The following is a 25,653-nucleotide window of genomic DNA, read 5'->3' as shown; positions in this document are numbered from 1 at the left end:
AACAAGCATACAAAAAGTCTTTAATTTCCTATTTCATTTGGCATCATACAAAATAAATAAATATTAATGACATGTTTGTATCTTTCGTACAATCAATGATCTTGTCTTACTGATTATGTTACTCTATCTTCTGCTGCTGTGCTGCGGTCCTTTTTGTATTTTTATTTAACTTAATCAATTACAAATTCGAATAACAAGTCACATATTTTTATTCACAAATTATTTAACTTAATTAGTAAAGTATTTTTAAGAATACATACAACTTTTATTATAGTGAAATGGTTGTGGTTATGACTGAATGATTATAAGAAGCATTTATTTGAACTAAAGTGGATATAAAGCCAAGATTCATAAAACCTAGTAAGTATATTGGTTCAAATTAATTTAACTATGATTTCACAATTATCTTAATTGGATCTGTCCGTCTCACAAGAGACCTACTCCTCTAATAATATATCTAGAAGTGAACATTTTAATATAGACTGACGTGTGTAGTTCATTGATTTTTCAGTAGTAATACGTTATTATTAGCATTTGACTGCTAATGTTATCGAATAAATTAATCATATTATAAGTGAATTAAAGGAAAATGACGTTATGAATACAACAATAGATAAATTTTACAATGTTTTCTCGTTTTTATGAGATGAAGTGGTTCATTCACCGATATAAATTAGTTAAGCCTAAAAGATGCATAGTTGTTTGTGATAAAATAGAAATAACCCTAATTAAATTATTTTCAAGAACACGCGCTATTATCTACTTAGGTAGAGTGGGAAATGAAACGTCTATTAAAATGGGAAAATTAGGATTCACGAAGAAAAGAGGAAGGTGGCATTCGGGGAAGAGATTATTGTAATTAAATAAATCTTTAATTTGGAAAGATGTGGAATAGAATAGAAAGCTATTTGTACTTTGTCATTAACTCATTTTGATCAAAAATTTCTTTTTCAAATTATAATGAAGACAGTTTCCTTCGATTGTTTTATATATAATGACAATAAACAAAAGTCAAAGTCAATCTTTATCTCGTGTATGACTTATTTTGAAGAAACCTATTTTTAATCATAATCAGTTGTATGTCGTAGTAGAGTTACGAGTCTCAAGAGTCTAAAATTTTTTATATATGATAATGATATCAACGCAAAAACTTCAACAACAAATGTTGTATCTAAAAAATTTTCAAAATTTATATATCATTATTTTTTATTTTTTTAATTATATTAGTTGTTATCAATTTAGTTTATTTGGATTTTAAAAATCTATTCAAATTTTTATAGCAATTAAATTTTAATTACTAATTATATATAGTAACAATTCATATATATTCTACGAGTGAAATATTATTTATTGATAATGTAAATGTCACTTCGAAAACATGTGAATGTTCCATTTATACTTGACGTAATGATGAGTGATGACCCCAGAAAATTCTAGTCAAGATCATCACGAATTCAATGATGAGCTAAGGAAATGATAGGTTTACTCGATTCTACCTCTGCTGACAGTGTCCGCAAAGGTCGATCTAACTACTCGGATTTTTCCGAGTCAATTTTTTTTTTTTTTTTTTTTACAGGGAGGAAGGCCCGGATCACTCATGTGGAATGATCCGAGCCGTTCATTGCCCGTGCAGGCACTGTTTGCACGGATAGGATGAAACAATCCGGATATGATGGTATACTGAAATCTCATGGACCGTTCCTTCAACCTCATTCTTATCGTTCTTACAAGGGTTGATCTATGGCATACAAATTATGTGAATCAATATATTGCATCACATGCAAAAAAAAATTTGTGTTTAAGTCATTTGTATGCCATAGATCAACCCTTGTAAGAACGATAAGAATGAGGTTGAAGGAAAGGTCCATGAGATTTCATTATACCATCAATATATATATATATATTTATATATATATATATATATATATATTATGTGAATCAATATATTGCATCACATGCAAAAAAAAATTTGTGTTTAAGTCATTTGTATGCCATAGATCAACCCTTGTAAGAACGATAAGAATGAGGTTGAAGGAACGGTCCATGAGATTTCAGTATACCATCAATATATATATATATAGATATATATTATGTGAATCAATATATTGCATCACATGCAAAAAAAAATTTGTGTTTAAGTCATTTGTATGCCATAGATCAACCCTTGTAAGAACGATAAGAATGAGGTTGAAGGAACGGTCCATGAGATTTCATTATACCATCATATATATATATATATATATATATATATATATATATATATATATATATATAGACACACACACATATATATTTTTACTATCATTGGATCAATATTTGGGTGTTAATACAAACTCGGATTAAGTGTTGTCCCCAATGGCTATAGCTTGCTAAAATTTTCAAGAAACAAAGACAGGTAATTTTTGACATTAAACAGCTAAAAAAATTGATTTTGAAAACCATCGAGAGGAGAAACAACAATTTTAAGAACAAAGCGTCATGCTTTCGAATACTGAAAATTTGTAAGAGACTTGCTCAGAGCAGTGGGTGTCTAACCATACCTATCCCCTTTGCTCAGAGCAGCTAGGATCAAATTGAACAATCTCAAAGAACTTGAATATAGGAGTCGTTGCCTTCTGTATTTCTGTTCCAGGTAACTTCAAGATTAACCCTGCAGCATATAGATCAAGAGCTATTGGTGAAAACTATATGAAAACTTTGGTAAGCACATGTGGTGCCTTTTGCCTCCACCACAAAGTTGGTAGTGCCGGTCAAATTAATCTGAATATTCACAAACAGAGAGGTGTTCTAACAGATAGATGACATCTGGACCTAACCTGTCGCACAATCATTGTCCACCATCCAGGGCCAAAAGAAATGTAGAACCAATGGTGTTCTAAACAAAAAAATTCTTCATGGTTGAGGTTTATTGTATTAAGTCAATCTTATTTTAAAGGAATGTGTACAATGGTTCCGATTTTCAGGAGATTCACTTCAGCTGTTAAGAACGAAGCCAACTTTTTGCAAAAAAACGACAGAGAAAAAGAATAAGAAAAAGAAAAATTGGTCGGTCTTACTCTTAACTTAGCCAGCTTTGGAAATTAATCTCAGACAAGCACTAAATGTTACTCGAAGATATCGCACAAGCAATGCAGGGAGAAAAAAGCAACTCAGGCAACAGTTCATTCCGTGATCGATTTAAAAGCTGAGTAACTTTGATGTATACTGATGGGTATGAACTACCAGTTCAAGGAACAAGTATAGACAACCTAACAAATAATGGTCTTCATGATATTAAACCTATAATTTAGTCTAATGACCGGTATGAAATTGGCCACTGTATGCAACTGCAATCTTACAAATATACAAGTACACTGACTACAAAAATTTACTTCTTGAATGTCATACGGCACGCTTCCGCTTTGATCTTTTACTTTTCTTAGGACCGGAATAAGTAGGAACTTGTTTGCTGCCGGTAGATGCATATGCCTCTTCAAAAAGTTCCTTATCCTGCGGGAAACAATGAGTCACAAGCCACTGTGAGCTCAAAACGAATTCATAGCTAAAGGAATAGAAAACTCTCATCGAAGATAGATGGGTCCTCCTATCAACCAATTTGCCATCAAATATAAGGCAACAATAAACTGGTGTGCCGATTTTCTTTTTATTAGGAAGAAATTAAGGTGCTCTTTTTGCGTGAAACAGTGAGGTGAACTTCACCTTAGGCTCAGCATCACTATCTAAGTTGTCTTTAGACTCAGGATCAATTGTATCTGAAGTCTGAGTATTATCTGCAGGCAGTGCGCTGATCTTTTTATTCTTCTCTCCATCTTTTAACTGTTTGAATCTGTTTCAGAAATAGTTTTAGTCGGTGAGAGAATCCAGAAAAAGCAAAAATAACAAAAAAGACTTTGCATGTTGAATCAACCTTTCACCAGCCTGTTCTGGCTGAGAACCCGATCGTTTTGCACGTCCAGCACTAATTATCCCACCAGCATTCTCATTCACAAGAGGCTTTGCGCCTCCCATTTTGCGCAACCATACTTGCTGTGCAGTGCTAAGCACGTTATTTGTGAACCTAAAAACAAGGTGATAGATTCTAATTAAGACAAGCATATGTCAATGTTTTAAATGAAAAGGCTCGTGCAAACACCAGTTAAAACATTGATATGTACTTATTTCATGCATAAGTTCCGACAAATAGCTTGAATTTCTTATTTCTCATGCAAGTAAGAACATGAAGGTTCTTGGTTAAAAAGGATCAAAACACAATAAATCCAGTTTTTGGCTTTGATTCTTTCAATGACATGGATTCTCGTGTCCATTTCTCAAAGCAACACATTGTAAGATTTTACCAAACAAAATTTGAATCACCGAACACGAGTGAAAATAGGTGCTAGTCAGTGATACTTCATTTTTGTGGATCAAATAATTAAGAGAACAACTTGTAAGAGCTAAAGATAAATAAAGTTAAGAGTACTACAAATTCATTACTCTTAGTCTTTATGCAGTTATTAATTTTCTAACCAAAATAACCGTGCCTATCAACAACAGGTGTACATTTAAAAATTCAAGGACAAATCTAGAAATCATATATCATAGCATCAAAGTTAGGCACATCAAAAGCACACACACTCAAATAAAATCACGCCAGACAAACTTCTTAATGAAACAGCAGCACAGAAATAAGGAATAAATTACCAGTATATTGATAACCCCGATGGCACAGACAACGAAAAGTAGCCAATCATGAGAGGGAGAAACTTCAATACAAGAAGCGTGTTCTTCTGCGATGGATCATCTGTCTACAAAATGAGAACTAAGCTATCAGGGAAACATGGCATAATAAAACATTGCAAAAATGTGAAGAATCAAACAAAATTACAACTTACTTGGGGAGGCTTCATTATTTCCATTGAAACATACTGCGATAAAACGAGAAGAACGGGTAAAACAAGATATGCAGCAGTGTCATACCAACCAAGGGGTGGTTGTCCGTCCTGAAAGATAAACAACGTGAGATGGAATTTTATTACACGACAAGAATCAACAAGGCGAATAACTCATTCCAGCTAGAAAGAAATAAACATGATAAAATTCAGGATGAAAGACTCTGTGAGAGATAAATTACAGATCAAAGAACCCAGAAAGCCCTAAGTTATCTGATGGAATGGAGACAATTCATTTTGCATTACCACAAATGGCAATAGCCAGGAAATTCCCGATCCACTTTGCCGAGCAGCAATTGTTGTTGGGCCTCCTAAAGAAGGAATCCAAAAGAATCCTTCAGTCAGCAGTCCCTATTTAAGATTTCAAAACCAAAATGTTGTCATAATAAAATTACGAACAATCAGGAAACTGTTGGTATACAAATAGACTCAACTATCTTGTCACGTACCTCATTTGCTACATTTGAAAGAGCTTGATATAAACCTATCCAGACCGGAATTGTAGCCAAGGTTGGTAAACATCCTGTTATTCAATGTAAGAGTTTAAGAATACGCAAGTTACGTTCATTGCGTTTGGGTTCTTCCACAATGAAATACATGAATGTACTACAGGAAGGAGCGAGTTTTTCAGATCAAATTCATTATCGTTCAGGAGAAATACAGTGTATCTTGTCGGCCAAATGCTAATGCATAAATGTCACTAAGTTCTTAGTTGTATCCTGTCACTTGTTGATGCTGATTTCTTATCATGGCTAGCCTGATGTCATACTGGATATCTGCTAATTTATGTGGCCTTCTTACGCTCAAAAAGGATATAAATATTGAAATTACCAGCTTGTAAATTATTCTAAAACGCTCTAGGTCAAAATATGACCATCGCCATATCATCGATTTTGCGGCCTCAAAATTCATCCTCTATTGATAATATATGGAGAAGCGATTAGTTAATGTGCAAGCTACATTCTCGAGGTTGAAATGTGAATATGCAAAACAGAATTTTGATGATCATGCCATCATTTGCCATCTCTTTTGTCATAAACTTCTAAATCAAGGCAAAAATATGAATTTTATGTCTTATGAAATAATAGTTGCCCTTTCTTTTTTTCCCCCTTCCAGTGTTGAGGGATTAAAAAAGACACTACACTGTACAGCTAACTGAATTCAAGGAAATTCAAATTGGAAGTCCAAACAGTACCTGCCAGAGGATTGACTCCTGCCTGTTTGTATAAACGGGAGGTTTCAAGCTGTATTCTTTCCTGAAAGAGTGGCATACAGGATCAAGTCCCACAGACAACATAGTAATAGCAAAATGATATAGAGACAATTTTTTTGGCTCAGACACTGCCTCAGACGTGGACAACCGAATTCAAAGCAAGACCAGTTGCACTCCCCGTATGCTCTAACCCCATCGCACCTCAATTCAACCCATAAAGGTCGTGAAAACTTTCCCTCATCATTGGAGAGAGAATAAACATCATGTACCAGTACATTATATATTTCATGGGTTTTACCAGTGTCTCTGCTCGAAAGCGGCCAAAGTAGTCCTTTTTATATAAATAATTATGTTGACTAACCAAAATTAATGTGACCTCGAAGAAACACAACACTATTTGATACTGTTGATGCTCAACATTTATAGAAAGAAGAAAAAAATCATTAATACATTCCTCAGCCTTGAGGTTGATCACTGTCCATTCAAAGTTTAGATGGAAGGAGAGTTTATAAGATCAATAATCTCTGGGTTAACACTCGGGGTCTATGCTTAATATTTATCTGACAAGACGTGATAAGCGCTAATGGAGCTATTGCACATTGTATGGTAGTTTGAACTAAAAAAAACTGAATGTAGGAACTTTTGAGCGTTACACATTATGAAGAACACTTGACTTAATTCAACAATGCCATTGCGTCTTGCCACAAGCAAAGTTTTGAATTGAAACATTCACTTTTAATACATAAACCTGATACGTAGACAGACTTCTGAAAAGTTCCAAGAACATGCTTCATCCACAACAGAAGGATCGCCATAGTTTCAAAACACATTAACATACTGCTACTTTGCTTTCAATTCTTCCTCATGCTCAATTACTACCAAAAATCTCAAATGCATCTCATATTTAATTATGTTTTTTCAGTTTCAAGATAGTCGTGGATCAATATTCATGCATTAACAGAAAAACTCAACTATGTCATAACACCAGGGAAGGCACTTACTTGATTTCCTGCATATCTTTGTTGGATCGCTTTAATTTTCGGCTGAAGATTCTGCATTGCCAGTGTTGATTCAACCTTATAGAGAAAAGAGCACAATTGTTATACAGAAAATTTCCAGATTGCAATTGATATACATCAAAAGAAAACCTTATAACTGAAAGTTCCCAAATTGAAATTGATATACATCAAAAGTGGAAATAACAGATTGCCCGCATACATTAATAATACCAGAAGCAAAAGTTCACCTGTTTCTTAGTCAAAGGCAACGTGGCAACTTTAACGATTACTGTTAGCAATATTATGGCAAATCCATAAGAATATGGCACATGAACAGCAGTAAGACCATCTTTAAGCACCTGATAAAAGTAAAGCAGGTTTCAAATCTACTGATGCAAGGAATTCATTTACATAAAAATTACAATGCTGCAATAAACAAAAGAAACTTGCTCAATGTTATTATACTTTCGACACAGAATTTAGTTGCCAGGCATGGAACCTCCACAGACCAATTAATCTTCTTCAAAAATGATCGCCAAGTGAAGTTTATTACGAGACATGACAAAACTGGTCTCTGATAATCGATTCATCACAAAGACATTACAAAGAAAAAGTAAGAACAATTAGCAAGCAATTATCCCCAGTCATAAAAAAATCTTCTCACTTATTAACTGGTTTCGTTGATTCATTTCGTCGGGATGATTACATATTTTAAATCAATGAATACGCGATTCAAACACAACCCATTAATTCAAACTAGGTATTTATATTAAAATAAGTACGAGGAAAGTAAGTTCCATATACAACAATTCTCTACCACACGCAATAAATAACCCATACCATACATAAACCTTCTCAACCAAATTCAAAATCAATACAGAGAGAAAAAATACTTTCAAGATCAAGAATAACCTTCAAGACAGCTTCCATGGCCTCTGAAATAAATCCGAACCAGCCACCGTTTTTCTGAGCAGCAGCTGCGGCAGCAGAATCCGACCCTGTGCCTCCATCTGCTGCTACTACCGCAGCATCGGCAATCGTGTACAGAAAACTCTCAGCTCGAGCAACAATCGCGTGGAGATCAATGGAATTATCCACGGAATGAATCGGCGGGAACTGATGGAGGCTGAAGTTCACCCTCGTAGTGATGCGTCGGGTGTGCGGATGGCGGGTTAGGGGTGGCAAAGCATTCCCCAGGAAGCAAGGAGAGGAAATTAGGGTCCTTGCCATGGAAATTTGGGGGTGAGGAGCTGAGCTTCAGTTGGCAGCTGCTGCGTTCATGGAGCGGATAAAACTGTATGGCAAAAACGGGAGGGTATCATTATAGATTACGAGTTATCCCTTTTGGGACTGCGAGGGGTTTATGGTCTTTTCATCACTGTATTTTTTTATCCATTTATTATTTCCTATAATTGCTAATAATCATGCACGTAAAACAATATAATTTTTATTTTAATATAAATAAAATTAATTAAAAAAATTATACATGACGTACGATATTTAGGGGTGAATATTCGGTCAATTCGGTTACCGACCGAACCAAATTAGCCATAACCAAACCGAAACGAAATATTTAGTCATAATCGAACCGACCGAATTAATTTTCATAATCGATGAAAACCGAATCGAATTAAAATCGATTAGCTCGGTCGATGACCGAATTAACCGATTAGTTTAGAAAAATGATTTAATTTTAGTTATATATGTAATTTTTTTTAACACTTCAGTTTACACAAATGCATAAAAACATAAAATCACACACATCACAATTGTATAAGTTTTATTTGAACACAATTAATACATATTATATCGATTTTAAAATTAAAAATTAAAATATTTATAAAAATTGATAAATAAATAAAATTTATTAAATAATAATATTTATTATATCGATTAACCGATTTCAAAATTTTGAAAACCGTAATCGAACAGAATTAACCGAATTTTTTTAATTTGAAAACCAAATTTTTGAAATAACCGAACCGAATTGATTAGGTTCCGTCAATTAATTCGATTTAACTAAAATCTTACTCACTCTTAACAATATTACATAGAGATTTAACCATACATGGATTAAAAAAATAAAATAAAGAAACATGGTAAAAACTTGTGTGAGACGGTCTCACGGGTCGAATTTGTGAGACGGATCTCTTATTTGGGTTATCCATGAAAAAGTATAACTTTTTATGTTAAGAGTATTACTTTTTATTGTGAATATGAATAGGGTTGATCCGTCTCATAGATTAGTATCCGTGAGACGGTCTCACATGAAACCCACTCAAGAAACATTTATAAATCGCTGCAACGCTTTCCGTGATAATGTTGTCCCGGGTCTATATTTTCGGAACCCTACAGTTATTCGATCTCAAATACATACAAAAAACACCAGTGAATCTGAGAAGATGTCGGGTGGTGCCCTGGACATGACCCTGGACGATCTGATCAAGAGTAACAAAAAATCTTCCGTCCGTGGTAGAGGCCGGGCCGCTGGTCCTGGACCCACCCGCCGCATACCGAATCGCTCCGCGAATCGTGCTGGTCCATATGCTACTCCGAAGGTTAGATCCGTGCTTGCTTTTGACAGATTCGTGTTTTTATACCATGTTTGATTGATTGGTAATTTGTGTTGCGTATAGGCACCAGAATCAGCTTGGGGTCATGACATGTTCGCCGGTGGCGGCGTTGGTGGTCGAGTGGCTAGTATTGAAACAGGAACCAAGTTATACGTATCTAATCTTGATTATGGCGTATCTAACGACGATATTAAGGTAAATTCCCCTCTCAATTTTATCGTTTATCCATGACTGTTGGCTCAAATGTAGTTTACTGTTTTATGCACATTTATGTCTTCGAAGCACATAATTAAAAAAAATTACGTATATAATTTCCCAACCACTTGTATAAACGTATGATGTTCTAGTGTATCGTATGCACACATGTTCTGTGATGATTATGTGAAATCAGATTAAGTAATATGTTCTACTAATTTTTTTGGCCTTTTGTTCTTTTCGCAAATAAATTATTGTGACAATTTTTTTGTTAGTTTATTTTTTACTTGCTTCGCTGCTGTTTTCTGAAATTTAATAGCAAGTTGCAGTTCAACCTCTTGCTTACCACTGATGCCTTCGCTTGTATTCACCAATCCTGACCTGGAAGATATCTTGGGCTGACTGCAGGAACTCTTTGCTGAATTTGGCGACCTTAAACGTTTTAATATACACTATGATAAGAGCGGGCGATCAAAGGTATCATCCATGTCATGCCCTGTCATTATTTTGGTAAAATTTGTCTTCCCATGATTTAGAAAAATGTTTTTGCCCTAGGGTACTGCTGAATTAGTCTTCTCTCGACGTCAAGATGCATTGAATGCCATCAAGAAATACAACAATGTTCAGCTGGATGGGAAACCAATGAAAATAGAACTCGTTGGTACTAACATCTCTACTCCTGCTGCTAGTCTTCCCACTGCTGGTGGTTTTGGTGATTCAATTGTTGCTCCTCGAAGGTGCTCATCTGTCTCATTTAACCTTTAGTCTGTAAAAATTTATCGTGCTTATTATGAAGAGCTACCCGGTGTATCAATAAATCTATAGCATTTTAAAATATGTTTCAAGGATATGGTGTTTTTGTTAAGATCTAAATACTTTGGACATTGCTGCCTGTTCAATTACCACAAAAAGCAGAAGTTAGAATTTGTGAAATTTACCAGCACCTCACCAGCCCTTGTAGCTGGAAGACTGACCCTTTTACCATACTGTCGAGAATGGGAGAGTCACTCATGCCTCACCAGCAACATAATATTATGTTTTCCATCGCTTCCTTGCGCATTTTGCATCTCTCTTTGTTCCCTTTCAGTGAATCAATGTTTACAGAGCCCTATTTCTCCAAAACATATCATATATCTTGTGAAATGACGAAAGAGAGTAAAGATGAACTCTCTCCTGTTTCTTTGTTTCTAGCTTGATCAGCTGCAAGATGGTATTAGAGAAAAACTACTAGAAAAAAATCCGAAGTTCTACAAAATTTATCATTGTGGTTCAACCTCCATGTAGTTGTCCCATCCCACCAACTCTGCCTGCTAAAAGTGGCACTGGAGACGGTGTTTGTTGCTTAAAGAAGGCGTTGTGCTTTTATCTGCAATGAATTGGTTGTTGACACCTCGTGGATCGTCTGTTGGAACTTTGTCGTTTTTCTTTTTCTCTGACATTGAAAATTCACTAAAGAAATGGTCGTAGGGGCCAGGGGGGATATTAACATTTTACGAACCATTGGAATGACCATTGTGATTGTGTTTTCCGAAAGGGTTTTTTTCGTGATTTTGGACAGATCTCTGCAGACGTGGATGGAAATGACCCTTTTTCTTGAACGATGTGCATATTTTTAATTGTGGTCAAATATTTTAAGTAATTTACCATCTGAATTCAAGTTATTTCTATTTTTTGATGTTGGTTATGTCTGTGTTTAATTTTTACCCTAAATCATGGTTTTTGCAAATTGTGTGCTTTTATCTAATGTTGGTTGAAATTATGCCATTGAACAGTGGACAAGTGAGGGGTGGTTTTGGAAGGTCAGGCGGTGGTAGACGAGGTCGTGGATTTGGAAGGGGACGTGGACAGGGAAGGGGGGGACGTGGTGAGAAGGTATCCGCTGATGATCTAGATGCTGATTTGGAGAAGTATCATGCAGATGCAATGCAGACAAATTGAGTCAAGCATACCAAATGGATTACCTTGTGCGCTATTTTGTTTCATGAAGGAAAATGCCCCACAATCATTCGAAGAAGAAGATGGAAATTATAGAACTTTAATCCAGGGAATTTGAATTATTTTATGGACTGTATCTTTCCATTTGGATTCACGGATGGTTTGATGGACCGTGTGTAATGTAGTTTCGACAACTTTTAAAAAAAATTGTTGGGAGTGGAGACTATGCATCCTTTGTGTGCCACTGTGCCCCTACAAAGGTATCACAGTATTGCGCTACTTCAGGTAGTGCAGTGGATGTGAATCAATTTGAAGCCATTTAAATGCACTCAATTCCACAGGGAATGATTGTCAAATGAAATTACAAGGGATCATCTTTGAGGTAGTTTTCCATTGTTCTTTCCTCGTCTCTTATTATTTTAAAGTCTGTCCCTTTTCATTTTGGTCCTTTCTGTGCTTTATTTATGGTGTAGATGGTACCCATAAGTTTATGTGAGCTGATAGGTTTGAATGCAACCGGTGACAGAAAATATAAAATTCCCTGCCAATTAGATTCCAATGGACATGGTTTTCAAAGGATCCCCCAATCACAATCTTATCTGGACTTTGCACAAATTTTTATGCCTTGTTGATTTCAAGTGCCATTTCTGGATTTAGAGTTCACATCGGTTTCAAGATATGCTATTTGCTGGTCCTGCTTCATGCTGATTGGGCGAGCGTTTGTGCTTTATATAACTGCGACCACTTTATGATTGCAATCAGTCGATGTGGAAGATATCAGCTCATGCTTCATGCATATTTTTATTGGAAAGTTAAACCCAGAGGCAGAAAAGAGCTTTTGAGTCATCGGTCTTCCATTATTTCCTACCTGTGTGGCTTGTATCAAAAGAGTCTTACAGTTTGCTAGCCAAGTAATTCAGTTTTCGTCTTAAATTAGATATTTTTGTCCGTTGATGCTGATAATTTTCAGATTTTAGTTGATCGAAGAAATGTTTTTGACCGCGGGTTGAGTGCACGTGTTTTTTTGTTTTGAATGTTAAGGGATGGGGGGTAATAATTTTATTTTATCATGAATATTGTAAAGTACCACGAGCGGTCACCCTTCATCTTCTATAACTGATAAGAACGATGTTAATTTGCGAATATTATCAACTACTTCGAGGATTCGTTGAGGGTTAACTACATCACAATTCTCATACAGGTTTTCCATGTTAGCAAACAAATTTAACTATTCTTTTGAGCATTGCATAAACCTCAATAACAAATAATTCTAACATCTTTTTCGCAATGGATACCCTTTCAGGTTTGTACTTATCTTGTGTTAAATTAAACTCCATATATGTAAAACAAATAAAAAATACATACCTAATTATGTAAATTATAAAATATATACATGTATGATTGGTATTTATAATTTTAGAACTAGATTTATTAAATAAATACAATTGAGCTTTTTTAAAATAATAGTATCTTTATTCGTCTCACGAATAAAAATTAAATATATCCATATTTAAAATAATAAATAATAATTTTGACATGAAAAGTAATATTTTTCATGGATGATCGAAATAAAAAATGTCTCACAAAATTAAATAGTTATACTATCTTGCAGAAAGTTTTTGATTTTTAAAAATATGAAAAAACCTCGCGGAAGTTAACTGTAATCATCCTTCTTTTAAAAAAATTGTTGCCAGTTTTCGTTGAGGTCAGCAACCGTAGCAATGCTACTAGTCTAAATGTCTTCAGAAGAACTCACTTGTGCAAATCCATATGACAAGCAAAGCATAGACACAATACTCAGTTTCTATAAAACCAGAGCTCAAATTAAATATCCTAACACCTGATTTGTGCATTCTCTGTGTCAAAAGTTACAAGAATACAGTGGTACAACAAACAACAGGTTGATTTCAAACAACACAGGGAGATAATAAAATCAGCATACAACCAATAAGGTAAATGCTTCCCATGTCATCTCCAATCGATATCGAGGATAAATGTACTCATCTAAGCCTACGACTGTTTTGGTCTCAATTTTTCCCAACTAGAAAATATCAATCTCAACAGAGAATACATAACAGCTTGTATGCAAGAAAGTACAAAGTTCCAACAAGATGAGGGCCAGTACCACGGATATAGCAGTCGGAAGAAGAGACTTATGAGATGCCGAGGATATCTACCAACCTGTTAACATGGTATTCCTTAATTCAAAAGTGCATAAAAAGATGCATAATGTGTAGAATAAAATTTTCACAAGAATGTTGATCCTGGAATTGTGATGCTGTAGAATTAATCAAATTTCTCAAGAAACATTTACATGGCAAGAACTTAACTTATTCATATAGGGGCGTTCAAGGTTAAGCTCAACTTATATGATATAAATTATGGGAGGGCAAAGATTGAATGGTTAGCTACAACATACTGTATTCCTAATTTTTTTCTGCACCGAAGATGATATATTTCACTCAAGACACAAAAGTAACGATGTCGTAAAGACTAGGGAAAATTAGAAATTTCTCGTGTAAAGCAGCAGTTATGAAAGAAACACACGTAGGGGAATTGTCACAAATGTCACCCAGCTCGCAAAAAGTCCAATTGCTCACAGGAAAAAGAAAATCTAATGCATCCCATGCTGCATGACGTACAGCTCTTGTTGGGTACATCGGCCCACCTGGAGATGTGAAGCTATACAAACATGTTTTAAGTCTTGTACTCGTAGCCAGTCTTAGTTCTAATCCTGTACAGAAAATAAAAAGAAGTTTAATGAAACAAATATATGTAGGGGTAACATTTATAGATGAGTACCTTGGAGAACTTTTATCCGAGAAAGGTAATACAGAAGTACAGGCTCCACCTTCAGCTTTTGAAGCTAAAAAGTAGGTACTTTTTAAGAGAACAAAATATAGGGAAAATAACCAAAGCTTGCAACAAAGTATCACATGATATACATGAAACAACAAAAATCTTGTGTTACCTGATCAGCTAGTTCAATGACAAATATGTCTGCTGCACTTCCGACAAAGAAAGCATTAGGAAAATCAGGAAATTGCTTGAAAAAGCTTTCAAGTTTGTCATCTGTGAAGAATGAAATCACTGCTTGTTAAAATATTTATCCTACTAAAACTAGCAAATCTTAACACTGAGTTAAAACAAGGATTAATGTGAAGACAGAACAACCTGAATTATAGAAAAGTATGACCCTTGAAAGGAGAAGAAACAGGTCTCGCTGTGCCTGACAAGCAATCAGAATACTTATCTCCTAAATACTTCATAAAAAGTATAACGGGTTTATAATTTAATACTTAAGTGATCATAGATAAAATTAAAATTATACCTGCGGAGGGATCTTTTCTAATCTCTTAGAATCCAGGGCAACTTCCACTAGAAGATACTACGAGGAGGAAAAAATGGTAAATGGCCAGAAGCTTGTTCCAGCAAGGTGCAATAAAATAAAATATCTTGCAAATAAACCTGAAAGAAAGTCTGAAACCTCCTCACGTTTGTTTGGATGTCAATCCTGCCAACACACAGATATGAGGCAATTATTCCAGTCAGAGTTCTTAGGGGCACAAAGAGACAAGAGGTGATGCGATTTATTTGGTTATGCAATGCTTGTTCTACCAAATTGAAAAATGAATTTGGGTTTTTTTTAACAAAAATTCATAAGTTGCTAAAACTTTGGGATTTTGAGCTCATGCAAAATATTAAAGACAAAAATCACCTCTCACAAGAAATACAAATTGTTTCACCTTCAAATTTATTCATTGAGCATATAGGGGCAACAAACAAGAGAGAATTTCCATTCATCTCACAAAAATCATCACCTAAGTCTCGTGCTTGCTGGAGTTCATGAATGCATTTATATATCTAAAATGTATAGTTTTCTTGAAAAGCCAGAATAAATGAATCATAAACAGAATGGATCGGCTATGCGAGGCAATAGTCATTCCCACAAAATCCAGAAATCGACATTTAATAACTTTGATAAGCAAGGTAATTCTGGGATGAAATGGATAGGAATTGGATCTATAAATTTTGCGCCAGCAATTGCTCCAAGAGATATGCAAGCACCAATGCATGTAAATAGTTGGGACATAGAAGAGATTAAATGAAACAGACTTACCTTTAACTGGAAAGAACGAATATATATATTTTTTAATATGACTAAGATGTCATTTACAAAGGAGGGAGGCGTTTCAATTCTTTTTGCATCTTCTTTTCTTCTATCAGGGGTTTCAATGACAAAATGTATGCAGTGGAAAAAAAATGTTGTACTCGTGAAAAAACCTGGAATTTGAATAGTAAGCAAAAAATTTGAATATACACCATTTCAATTTCTAGATAAAGCACTTATTGGCTATTGCTGATGTTTTTTCCAGCTCTGAAACTTTTAGTCAGCCAGTTACTTCACATACTAATAGTAGGTCAGATTCATACCAGAAGACATTTGTGGCACCTTGGACAAGTGCAGATGAGAAACGAAGTAGGACTACTGGATTATCAAGCTGAAATTCAAAGAGCTGCAATATAGACATACATCAAGATCCTCGATCAATTGAGCAAGACTTCTAGAGTATAAATTTAGGGCCACGCAGATATAATGCCCAAGTGTTTTTCGAAGCAGGAAGAAAAATAGAGTAGGTTTTTACTTCTAGAGTACAACTTTAGGGCCAGGCAGATATCACGCCCAAGTGTTTTTCGAAGCAGGAAGAAATAGAGTAGGTTTTTAGTTCTATCGTTGAATTTAAAGCACCCTCACAAACATCCGATGTCATCAAAAACACCTACCCACTTGTGGAACAAGAGAGAGAAGATATTAGATGCAAATGACTGGCTCCATAGTTGAACAATAAGATCGAGGATTGATTTCCCATTCTCCGGCATGCGGGCAAAATGATTAGCAAGCACGTTGTAGAAGCATAATGGACTGCTATATGATTCAGCTGACGCAGTGATTGCATCTTCCTCGCCCAAAATAATCTCTGTATCAATTAAAGAGCATAATATCATCTCAAACAATTGAAATAACCCAACATCAAGATTTAGCTAAAGTCAATTATTTTCCTTCCAAAGATGCAGCATGCAGAACTAAGAAAGCAAACACATCCAAAAAAAGTGAAATCACCTTTCGCACGATCATCCACTTCCAAAGCTACGTCAGCAAACAACTCCTGCAACAAGTTGCGTCTCTGCGATGCCGAAGCTAACGCCTTGAAAATTAACAATCAGACGCCATTAATACAAAAAAAAACCCAAAAATATAACAATAATAAAAAGAATTGGAGAGAAAACAAACTATAAAATCAGAGACCTCAAATCAGAAAGCACTCACAATATAGAATTGATAAATAAACTGAGCATATATGTCTATATACACACCCGTTGAAGCTTCTTCTCAATCTCAAGAGTGAGAGCCGTGAGATAAGCCGTGACGCGAGTAGTTGACGCCGGTGCCATTCTGATCTCCTCCAATCACACCAATGCATATATCGATCATTGAAACGAAATCTACCGCCTTTTTTCCACCGGCTGATGCATACTTTACTGTATTGCGACCAAATTATCTTCCGGAGACAGGATTTGTCGCTGAAACTTATCAAACTCCGACTTCTTGACCGACAGATGGATAATGGGGGGATGGGTGAGTCAGCACAAGTGGATAACTTTAAAATCGGGGAACAATTATACACGTGGCACTCTCTCTATAATTATATTAATGTATTTTGTAAATATAATTAGTTCACTATGGTGATTCTTTTTTATTATTTTCAAATAAATATGTTTTTTTATATTTTTTATTACAAATAATGTGATTATTTAAAAAAATATAAATATAGATATAATTTAAATAAATATAAATGTGTTATGTATTTATATGATTGAAACAATTATTAAACATGACTTTAAAATCTTGATGATAAAAAAAATTAATATTTCTCTACACGAATTGCTTGTATAATTAGAATAATTCTTTAAATTATTTAATTTTGTTATTTTCAAACTAATGAATTCTTAACATTTTTTATTGTTTTAATAAGTCATAAAATGTACTTCTAATTAATTACTCCATAACTCCTATTTTTTATCTATATGAAAAGAAAATCATGTAACAAAGAGGATTTCTATTTGTACGAATGATACCTCAAATTTGGACGAATATAAAGAAATTAACGATATTTTTTTATTTTTTGAGTTGTTCTATCGGATCGATCGTTCAAGATATTTGATCTCTATCATGACACAATGCAAAAAATGGAATTACTTCCTATGGACTCGTCTAGAATTATTCGGATCTAGTTCATGGCTTATTAGAAGCAGAAGGCGCTCTGGTAAGATTTTCACGGACAAAAAAAATTATAGTTCGTTTGATAATAATCGAATCATATGGCTTCTTCAGCTCAACCGAGGAATCCATTATATATGACGCAAAATTATTCTTATTCTATCTTTGATTAGAGATTTTTCTGTGAAAGATTCCAAGTTTGAAGAAGATAAGATTTGAGGGTTATAAATAAGTTAAAAATTTACTCATGTAGACAAACTTTTTAAATTTTTTTTGGATCTTTCTTAACAATTTTCACGTTGTTAATTTTTTTTAAAACAACTAGATATGTTTGAGCACTAAAAAGTGTACATGCGAAAACGGCCAGATTTAACTAATGATATACTATATTTGACATTTTAATAATAAACAACTTGAAATGAGATTTGCGGGAAAGTGCATAATGTAATAACAAAAGTATTTTGTATATATGTTTGGATATAAAATTTTACTTTGCCCCTTCTTCCACTTAGATAATTTCCCTGAAGAACTTAGATTTTATGTCTTATAAAATAACCCGCTTCAGTTAGGACTTATTGTAATGCCCAGGAATTATAGAATTGATAAATCAAGATTATTAATCTTCATTAATATGAGACTCGGAAGATATGGGTATGCATGACATGCAATGAGGGAAGAAAAGACATGAGAAAATAGGGTTTGCAAGACCGCACCCGCGCTCAGAACAGGAGTGCACCCGCGGTCATGCAATGATGGATTTTTCCAAGAAAGGCCGAAGCTACACCGCACCCGCGGTGCCAGACAAGACCGCACCCGCGGTTGAGTGGCAGAAAGTTGGTGTTTTTGGAAATGGCAAGACCGCACCCGCTGTGCTAGTCAGAGCGCACCCGCGGTGCCGACACCGCACCCGCGGTCTGAGCTTTCGAGAAATGCCAGGATAGGCATTGCACGACCGCACCCGCGGTGCATGTCATGACCGCACCCGCGGTCATGCGTGTAGCTTGAATAATAAGGCCACGTTTCCAGAGTTGCATGCAATATATATATAAGGGCTTGACACGTTATTTCTTCAGAAAACTCAGCAACAAGGCACGAGAAATCCTCCCTAAAGTTCTTACGCCTTTAGATTTCGATTGTGCAAGAACCGTTTAGCAGAATTTGAATCCGAACACAGTATTGTGTTCCTCTCGACACGAGCTACACAAGGACGTAAGTTTTATTACGTTTTGAGATGTTTTGGAAATATGATGTTGCTAGAATTGCATGTGATTCAGATATGATGTTTCTGCTACCGTAGATATTATAGAATTGAAGTCAGATTAAAGAACAGATTGTTTCTGTATTTGTTATGATTTTCGAAAGATATTGACAGAGATTCGATATCAGATTTGTGTTATCGTTGAGATTAGGAGTTATTTCAGTATTGATTATGAGTTCTGGTATTATATCTGTGATGTTTAGACTAACGGGGTATCGAGACTGTGTTGTTATGCTGTTTAAACATCAGTTGAGTTATATTGATCATATTCGGTATTGATTGAGATTGATCAGACTCAGAAATTATGTAGACTGTATTGTGATATCAATGACATGACTTAGATTGTATCTTATTCAGATATTGATCAGATTGTATACTGATTTGAATATTGATCAGAACATGTGGTGTATTGAGTTATTCACTGATACAGTGTATTCGATATTGTCATTTCAGATTTGATATGAACAGAGTTGAATACAGATCATCGTCTTCGTCAGACCGGGACGACAAAGGTATAATTCATGTGATATACGGGAAGACATAACTCAAATAGATCCCATTTGAGTTTCCCAATAAAATCACATACTAGAATTATTGTTGTTTATTTTATGATATGATTATGTTGTGTTTACAGATTTTTATTCATTGCAATTAAGATAGGGAGTCTGACAAAAACAGTCAAACTTCTAGATGTTCGGTGATATCACAGCTTAGGGGAAGATCATTCTCCTATTGTAGATGTGGATACAGATCAGGCCGAAGTCTAGGAATAAGACGTACCGTCACCCCGATTGGGAGGGTAGGTGATAGATCGTCTTATTCACACCGGGATCCCTAGAGTTATAGTGAGTCGAGTCTAGACATGATTTGACTAGAACTGCATGTGTTTATAGATATGGTTTCATAGACTATGAAACCCATGTTTAGTGCTTTCATTTATGATAACATGTTTATATGCTTTGATTTGAATAGCATGTTTAGCTGATTTGAGTTGCATGCTTATTTTGATTTAATTTCATAGACTATGAAATCTATTGCTTTAATTTCATTCATGATAGAATATTTCATGATTTGATTATGTATATGCATGTTACCATGTTTTATACTGAGATTTATTCTCACCGGAGTTATCCGGCTGTTGTCTTGTTTTGTATGTGTGCATGAAAACAGGTGGGGCAGGATCAGGGTCGAGACGATGACGAGAGAAGACGAGTTTAGCGTGGTGATTCCGGACTTATTGTAGAGTAGGTTTTATTACTTGATTATAGTAGTTGAACCTTAGTTGAACTAGATAAATATTGTACAAGATTTGTATTATTATACAGATTTGTATAATAGCATGATTCAATTACCTTCCGCATTTACATTTTAAAAAGAAAAATTTTTAGACCCTGTTTTATCGGAATTGATAATTAAATCCCAAAGATGATTAAGAAAAAGATCAGCGTCCGGGTCCCCACAACAGGTGGTATCAGAGCGATAGATCCTTTAGATTGAGATAGTCAGAATTGATAGATCCTTTAGAATGAGATAGTAGAGAATGAGCGGGGTAGATTGAATTGTCTTCCTTGCATGTGATTGCTAGCATGAGATTTATGTCAATGTTGACTTTCATGATGTGTGCTAGCATGATTTACTGCTTTCCCTATTACATGTTGTTTGTTATCTGAGTTGATTGCAGCATGTAATTGTTAAGCCTGAATCAGAACCGAGTCTGGATCAGAGGTATATGATCAGAGGAGGGCTAAGACAGATTGTATAGATTATGTACTAATCTGTTTGATTATCAGATATACCGACTCGAAGAATTTCAGAAATGGGCAGTACTTTGACTGAACAGATAGATATATCAGAGAATCAGATAGAAACACAGATGAAGAGGTTTCACTCGTTTCAACCGCCGATTCTGAAGGGAACTGAGACACCAGCAGATTGTGAGAATTGGCTTGAGGAGACAGAAATGGTATTTGAATTTCTTGGTCTCACAGATGAGTGTAGAGTTAACCTGGTTGAGAACCAATTGCAAGAAACTGCAAAAAGATGGTGGTTACTAACCAAAGGAGCTTTAGAACAGAGTTGTTCAGTAATATCGTGGAAGATCTTTAAATTTGAATTTTATCAAAGATTCTTCCCTACATCATACAGACAGGACAAAACTGCAGAGTTTACTAACTTGAGACAGGGTCAGATGAGTATTGATGAGTATTTGGCATAGTTCTTCACCTTATTACGTTTTGCCCCTCTTATGGCTAGGAATGATGATGCGATATCTAGCCAGTTTATTCAGGGATTGAATCCTGAGATACGTATATTGGTGAATGTGAAGCAATCGAGTAGTTTTGCTGATACATTGAACAGAGCCAAAAGAGCAGAAACGGTTCTGATAGGACAATAGGGAGTATCGTATGATCTTCCAGCATCGAATCCACAACAACTGCCTTCCAGAGTTGAGATTGGCAGTAACAGTGGTAAAAAGAAAGAACCATTGAAGATCGAAAAGAAACAGATTAAGAATTTAAGAGGTGGACAGAGTAGTTCATCTAGCTCCAGTGTTTCCAGTCCGAGTTATACTAGAGTATACTGCAGAACTTGTGGAGGAAGACATTCCACAGAACACTGCCAAGGAGTACTTAGTAGATGCAATGTCTGTAAACAGTCGGGACACTTTGCGAGAGTTTGTCCTCAAAGAGATTCCCGAAGATTTTAGGGAACAGAATCATCTGATGACACTGATTGTGAAACAGACCCAGATATAGTGACAGGTACTATTCTTTTATGATTATGATGCATATGTATTGATGTATACTAATGCATTTCATATGATTATATTTGATGGAGTAGCATGGAGATATGCTGCATCCGTTGGGTCTAGTTGTACTGTAGTATTGATTTCCTAGCTTGTTGAGGAAAATGTTGATATCAGAGATTTCGGTGACATATTTTATACTACAGTAAGATAAGAATGAGATCGAGTTAGATTCTGATGTACTTGTGTTTTATGATTTGATTGCATTATTGATATAAATATGCTGAACAAGTACAGAACTGTTATAGATTTCTTTTTAGGAGAATATAAGATTCAGACCAGATATGGCTGATGAGTAGAGATTTCACAGTAAGGATTCTAGATTTAGAATTCCTTTGATATCTGTATTGTATATAACTCGATTATTACAGAAAGGAGCAGATTGCATCCTTATGTATTCAGTAGATCCACTGAAATCGAGTTTAGTATTGACAGATTGGTCAGTATTATACAAGTTGGCTGATGTTTGCCTAGATAAGATTTCAGAATTGTGTTATATCAGAAAGATAAATTTCAGAATTGAATTGATATCATGTATTGTTTGTATAGTAGATTTAGTACAGAATGATATTGACTATACAGAATGATACAAAATGAATTGAAAGAATATTTGAAAGATCATATTAAATATTCCGAGAATTATGATTCTTGTATACAGAAATTGTTCAGATAGGTATTTTGTTTGAAACAGATTGTATTCAGAATAGATGTTATCTGATGCTAGTATACTGATTGATTTTGAGACAGTTGATATTGTGATCAGTGACTGATCAGATACCGATATCAGAAAGATCAGAAAGTCAGAAATGTCAGAATTGTCAGAGATTGATATTATATGCGTTGACAGATTATCTGATATGATTGTGTTTTGAACTGCTTGAGAATTATTGCTTCTAGATCAGTATTTTATACAGATTGTATTGTTTGGGGAACATATTATAGTTGCAGATGATATATAGCAGTTGATCAGAATGGCATGAAGATCTGATTGATTTGTCAGAATCGATAGTATTGTTAGAACTTACAATCCTATATATTTACTAGATTAGTAGAAATTATTGTTATTCTGAATCAGTATTGATACAGATTTTATGAACCGTTGAGAGTATATACAGTTCAGCGGGTACCAGAAATGAATTCGAGAATTTCAGCAGTTCAGAAACGTGATCAGAGTGGTCAGAACAGTATTTCGATAATCAGAGCAGAGTATCGGTCAGAGAAACAGATATGTGATTTTGTGTTTTATATTAGACTGATTGTGTCATGATATCAGAATGTTTCAGAGTTGTATAACAGAATTGATATTTATAATCAGAGCCGAATACCAGGTAGGTATATTTTCTTTCATTTATGTTATTAACTGATTTACTATACCTAATAGTCCAAGTCTGAAATCACAGATAGGGTCAGAAATGTACCATGGTGGATTCAGTTTTCAGTTTGATGATTGAGAATGTATGAGATTCGAACAGACAGGTATGATATAGACAGATTAGACCAGTCGTGACAGAATTTGTACAGAAATGTTGGCAGAAATTATACTGATATGTTTGAATCGCTAACAGAAAAGACAGAAGGAAACAGAATTGTATAGTTCTAAATAGAAATGAGAGTACATTTCTATGGCTTTCGTAATGAAATTACCGACATTTTCTCCAGATTGAAATATGATATGATTGTGATTGACAGATTGTTCAATCTATATCTATCAGTTTGTACAAGATGATGTACAAACATGACCAAATGACACAGATTGATGTCAGAGAAGTGGTCAGAAGTAATCAGAATGCCACAACAGAATATATCAGATTGTGATTTTTGATTGATTTTGTACTTGTGACAGAATATATCATGAGCTTTCTTTTAGATTCTTCACAGATTGACAGACTGTCAGAATATTTTATCCAGATATTGGAAGATTTTGGTAGAGTTATAGAGTGCTGGATGTTAGCACTAATTGATATGACTTATTATCACTGCGTGAAAATAACCATCAGCTTATCAGATGGGTAATGAGATAGTTATAGACAAGATAGTATACGGTGAATACTACAGATTTCTTTTGAAGAAAATTAGAAGGAAGATGAAGATAGTTCAGAATGGACAGACTTAAGAAACCAACGTCGGATGATGATGATTGGTACTTGAAGCTAAAGATGGTATATGTCCTTGATCGAGATAAACTGAGTTGATAACAGCAGATAGAAATGACATTGGTTTGTTATGAACTGTGATTGGTTTATACGGATGTTGTATAACCAACATGGCAAGATTGATTCTGTCAGAAGGACTAGAAAAGTATTATGACATTATACTTAGTGAATTCTTATTCCAGACCGGAATCAGATATTTGAGTTCTGGTTTAAACTCTGTTATGCATTTCTTCTAATATCTCTGAATTGATTGTTATGAGTTCGAGGACGAACTCAAATCTAAGAGGGGGAGAAATGTAATGCCCAGGAATTATAGAATTGATAAACCAAGATTATTAATCTTCATTAATATGAGACTCAGAAGATATGGGTATGCATGACATGCAATGAGGGAAGAAAAGACATGAGAAAATAGGGTTTGCAAGACCGCACCCGCGGTCATGCAATGATGGATTTTTGCAAGAAAGGCCGAAGCTACACCGCACCCGCGGTTGAGTGGCAGAAAGTTGGTGTTTTTGGAAATGGCAAGACCGCACCCGCTGTGCTAGTCAGAGCGCACCCGCGGTGCCGACACCGCACCCGCGGTATTGGAAGGACCGCACCCACGGTCTGAGCTTTCGAGAAATGCCAGGATAGGCATTGCACGACCGCACCCGCGGTGCATGTCATGACCGCACCCACGGTCATGCGTGTAGCTTGAATAATAAGGCCACGTTTCCAGAGTTGCATGCAATATATATATAAGGGCTTGACACGTTATTTCTTCAGAAAACTCAGCAACAAGGCACGAGAAATCCTCCCTAAAGTTCTTACGCCTTTAGATTTCGATTGTGCAAGAACCGTTTAGCAGAATTTGAATCCGAACGCAGTATTGTGTTCCTCTCGACACTGAGCTACACAAGGACGTAAGTTTTATTACGTTTTGAGATGTTTTGGAAATATGATGTTGCTAGAATTGCATGTGATTCAGATATGATGTTTCTGCTACCGTAGATATTATAGAATTGAAGTCAGATTGAAGAACATATTGTTTCTGTATTTGTTATGATTTTCGAAAGATATTGACAGAGATTCGATATCAGATTTGTGTTATCGTTGAGATTAGGAGTTATTTCAGTATTGATTATGAGTTCTGGTATTATATCTGTGATGTTTAGACTAACGGGTTATCGAGACTGTGTTGTTATGCCGTTTAAACATCAGTTGAGTTATATTGATCAGATTCGGTATTGATTGAGATTGATCAGACTCAGAAATTATGTAGACTGTATTGTGATATCGATGACATGACTTAGATTGTATCTTATTCAGATA

At 35.1% G+C, this 25,653-nt stretch overlaps 3 protein-coding genes across 6 annotated transcripts; 1 reads left to right on the top strand and 2 right to left on the bottom strand.

The window, feature by feature from the left end:
* Positions 1–2,322: 2,322 nt before the first annotated feature.
* Positions 2,323–8,466, bottom strand: LOC140809178 (inner membrane protein PPF-1, chloroplastic-like). Of its 2 annotated transcripts, XM_073166674.1 has the most exons (12): positions 8,052–8,466; positions 7,388–7,498; positions 7,143–7,217; positions 6,124–6,184; positions 5,378–5,451; positions 5,175–5,279; positions 4,872–4,979; positions 4,681–4,784; positions 3,908–4,057; positions 3,700–3,826; positions 3,372–3,489; positions 2,323–2,650 (listed from the first exon to the last, which is right to left on the bottom strand). In XM_073166674.1, exons 1-11 carry the CDS (start codon positions 8,367–8,369, stop codon positions 3,382–3,384), a joined length of 1,341 nt encoding a protein of 446 aa, XP_073022775.1. In that variant the 5' UTR covers positions 8,370–8,466; the 3' UTR covers positions 2,323–2,650; positions 3,372–3,381. The 2 variants fall into 2 exon arrangements, with proteins under 2 accessions (XP_073022775.1, XP_073022774.1); XM_073166673.1 differs by lacking the exon at positions 2,323–2,650 and having other exon boundaries at positions 3,138–3,489; positions 8,052–8,465.
* A 991-nt stretch (positions 8,467–9,457) lies between these two features.
* Positions 9,458–12,086, top strand: LOC140809250 (THO complex subunit 4A-like). The gene is made up of 5 exons (XM_073166806.1): positions 9,458–9,697; positions 9,776–9,907; positions 10,316–10,384; positions 10,463–10,644; positions 11,680–12,086. Exons 1-5 carry the CDS (start codon positions 9,542–9,544, stop codon positions 11,843–11,845), a joined length of 705 nt encoding a protein of 234 aa, XP_073022907.1. The 5' UTR covers positions 9,458–9,541; the 3' UTR covers positions 11,846–12,086.
* A 1,575-nt stretch (positions 12,087–13,661) lies between these two features.
* Positions 13,662–17,488, bottom strand: LOC140809007 (uncharacterized). 3 transcript variants are annotated; one of them, XM_073166449.1, is made up of 11 exons: positions 17,219–17,488; positions 16,965–17,049; positions 16,628–16,849; positions 16,277–16,359; positions 15,311–15,356; positions 15,174–15,230; positions 15,017–15,071; positions 14,814–14,914; positions 14,645–14,708; positions 14,443–14,576; positions 13,662–14,023 (listed from the first exon to the last, which is right to left on the bottom strand). In XM_073166449.1, exons 2-11 carry the CDS (start codon positions 16,977–16,979, stop codon positions 13,853–13,855), a joined length of 948 nt encoding a protein of 315 aa, XP_073022550.1. In that variant the 5' UTR covers positions 16,980–17,049; positions 17,219–17,488; the 3' UTR covers positions 13,662–13,852. The 3 variants fall into 3 exon arrangements, with proteins under 3 accessions (XP_073022550.1, XP_073022549.1, XP_073022551.1); XM_073166448.1 differs by having other exon boundaries at positions 16,628–16,821; positions 17,219–17,486; XM_073166450.1 differs by having other exon boundaries at positions 16,628–16,821; positions 17,172–17,219.
* Between the last annotated feature and the right edge of the window lie 8,165 nt (positions 17,489–25,653).

This window comes from Primulina eburnea, chromosome 13, assembly GCF_022965805.1.
Source record: "Primulina eburnea isolate SZY01 chromosome 13, ASM2296580v1, whole genome shotgun sequence".
Classification (NCBI taxonomy): Eukaryota; Viridiplantae; Streptophyta; class Magnoliopsida; order Lamiales; family Gesneriaceae; genus Primulina; species Primulina eburnea.
This window is presented reverse-complemented; position numbering and strand designations above follow the sequence as displayed.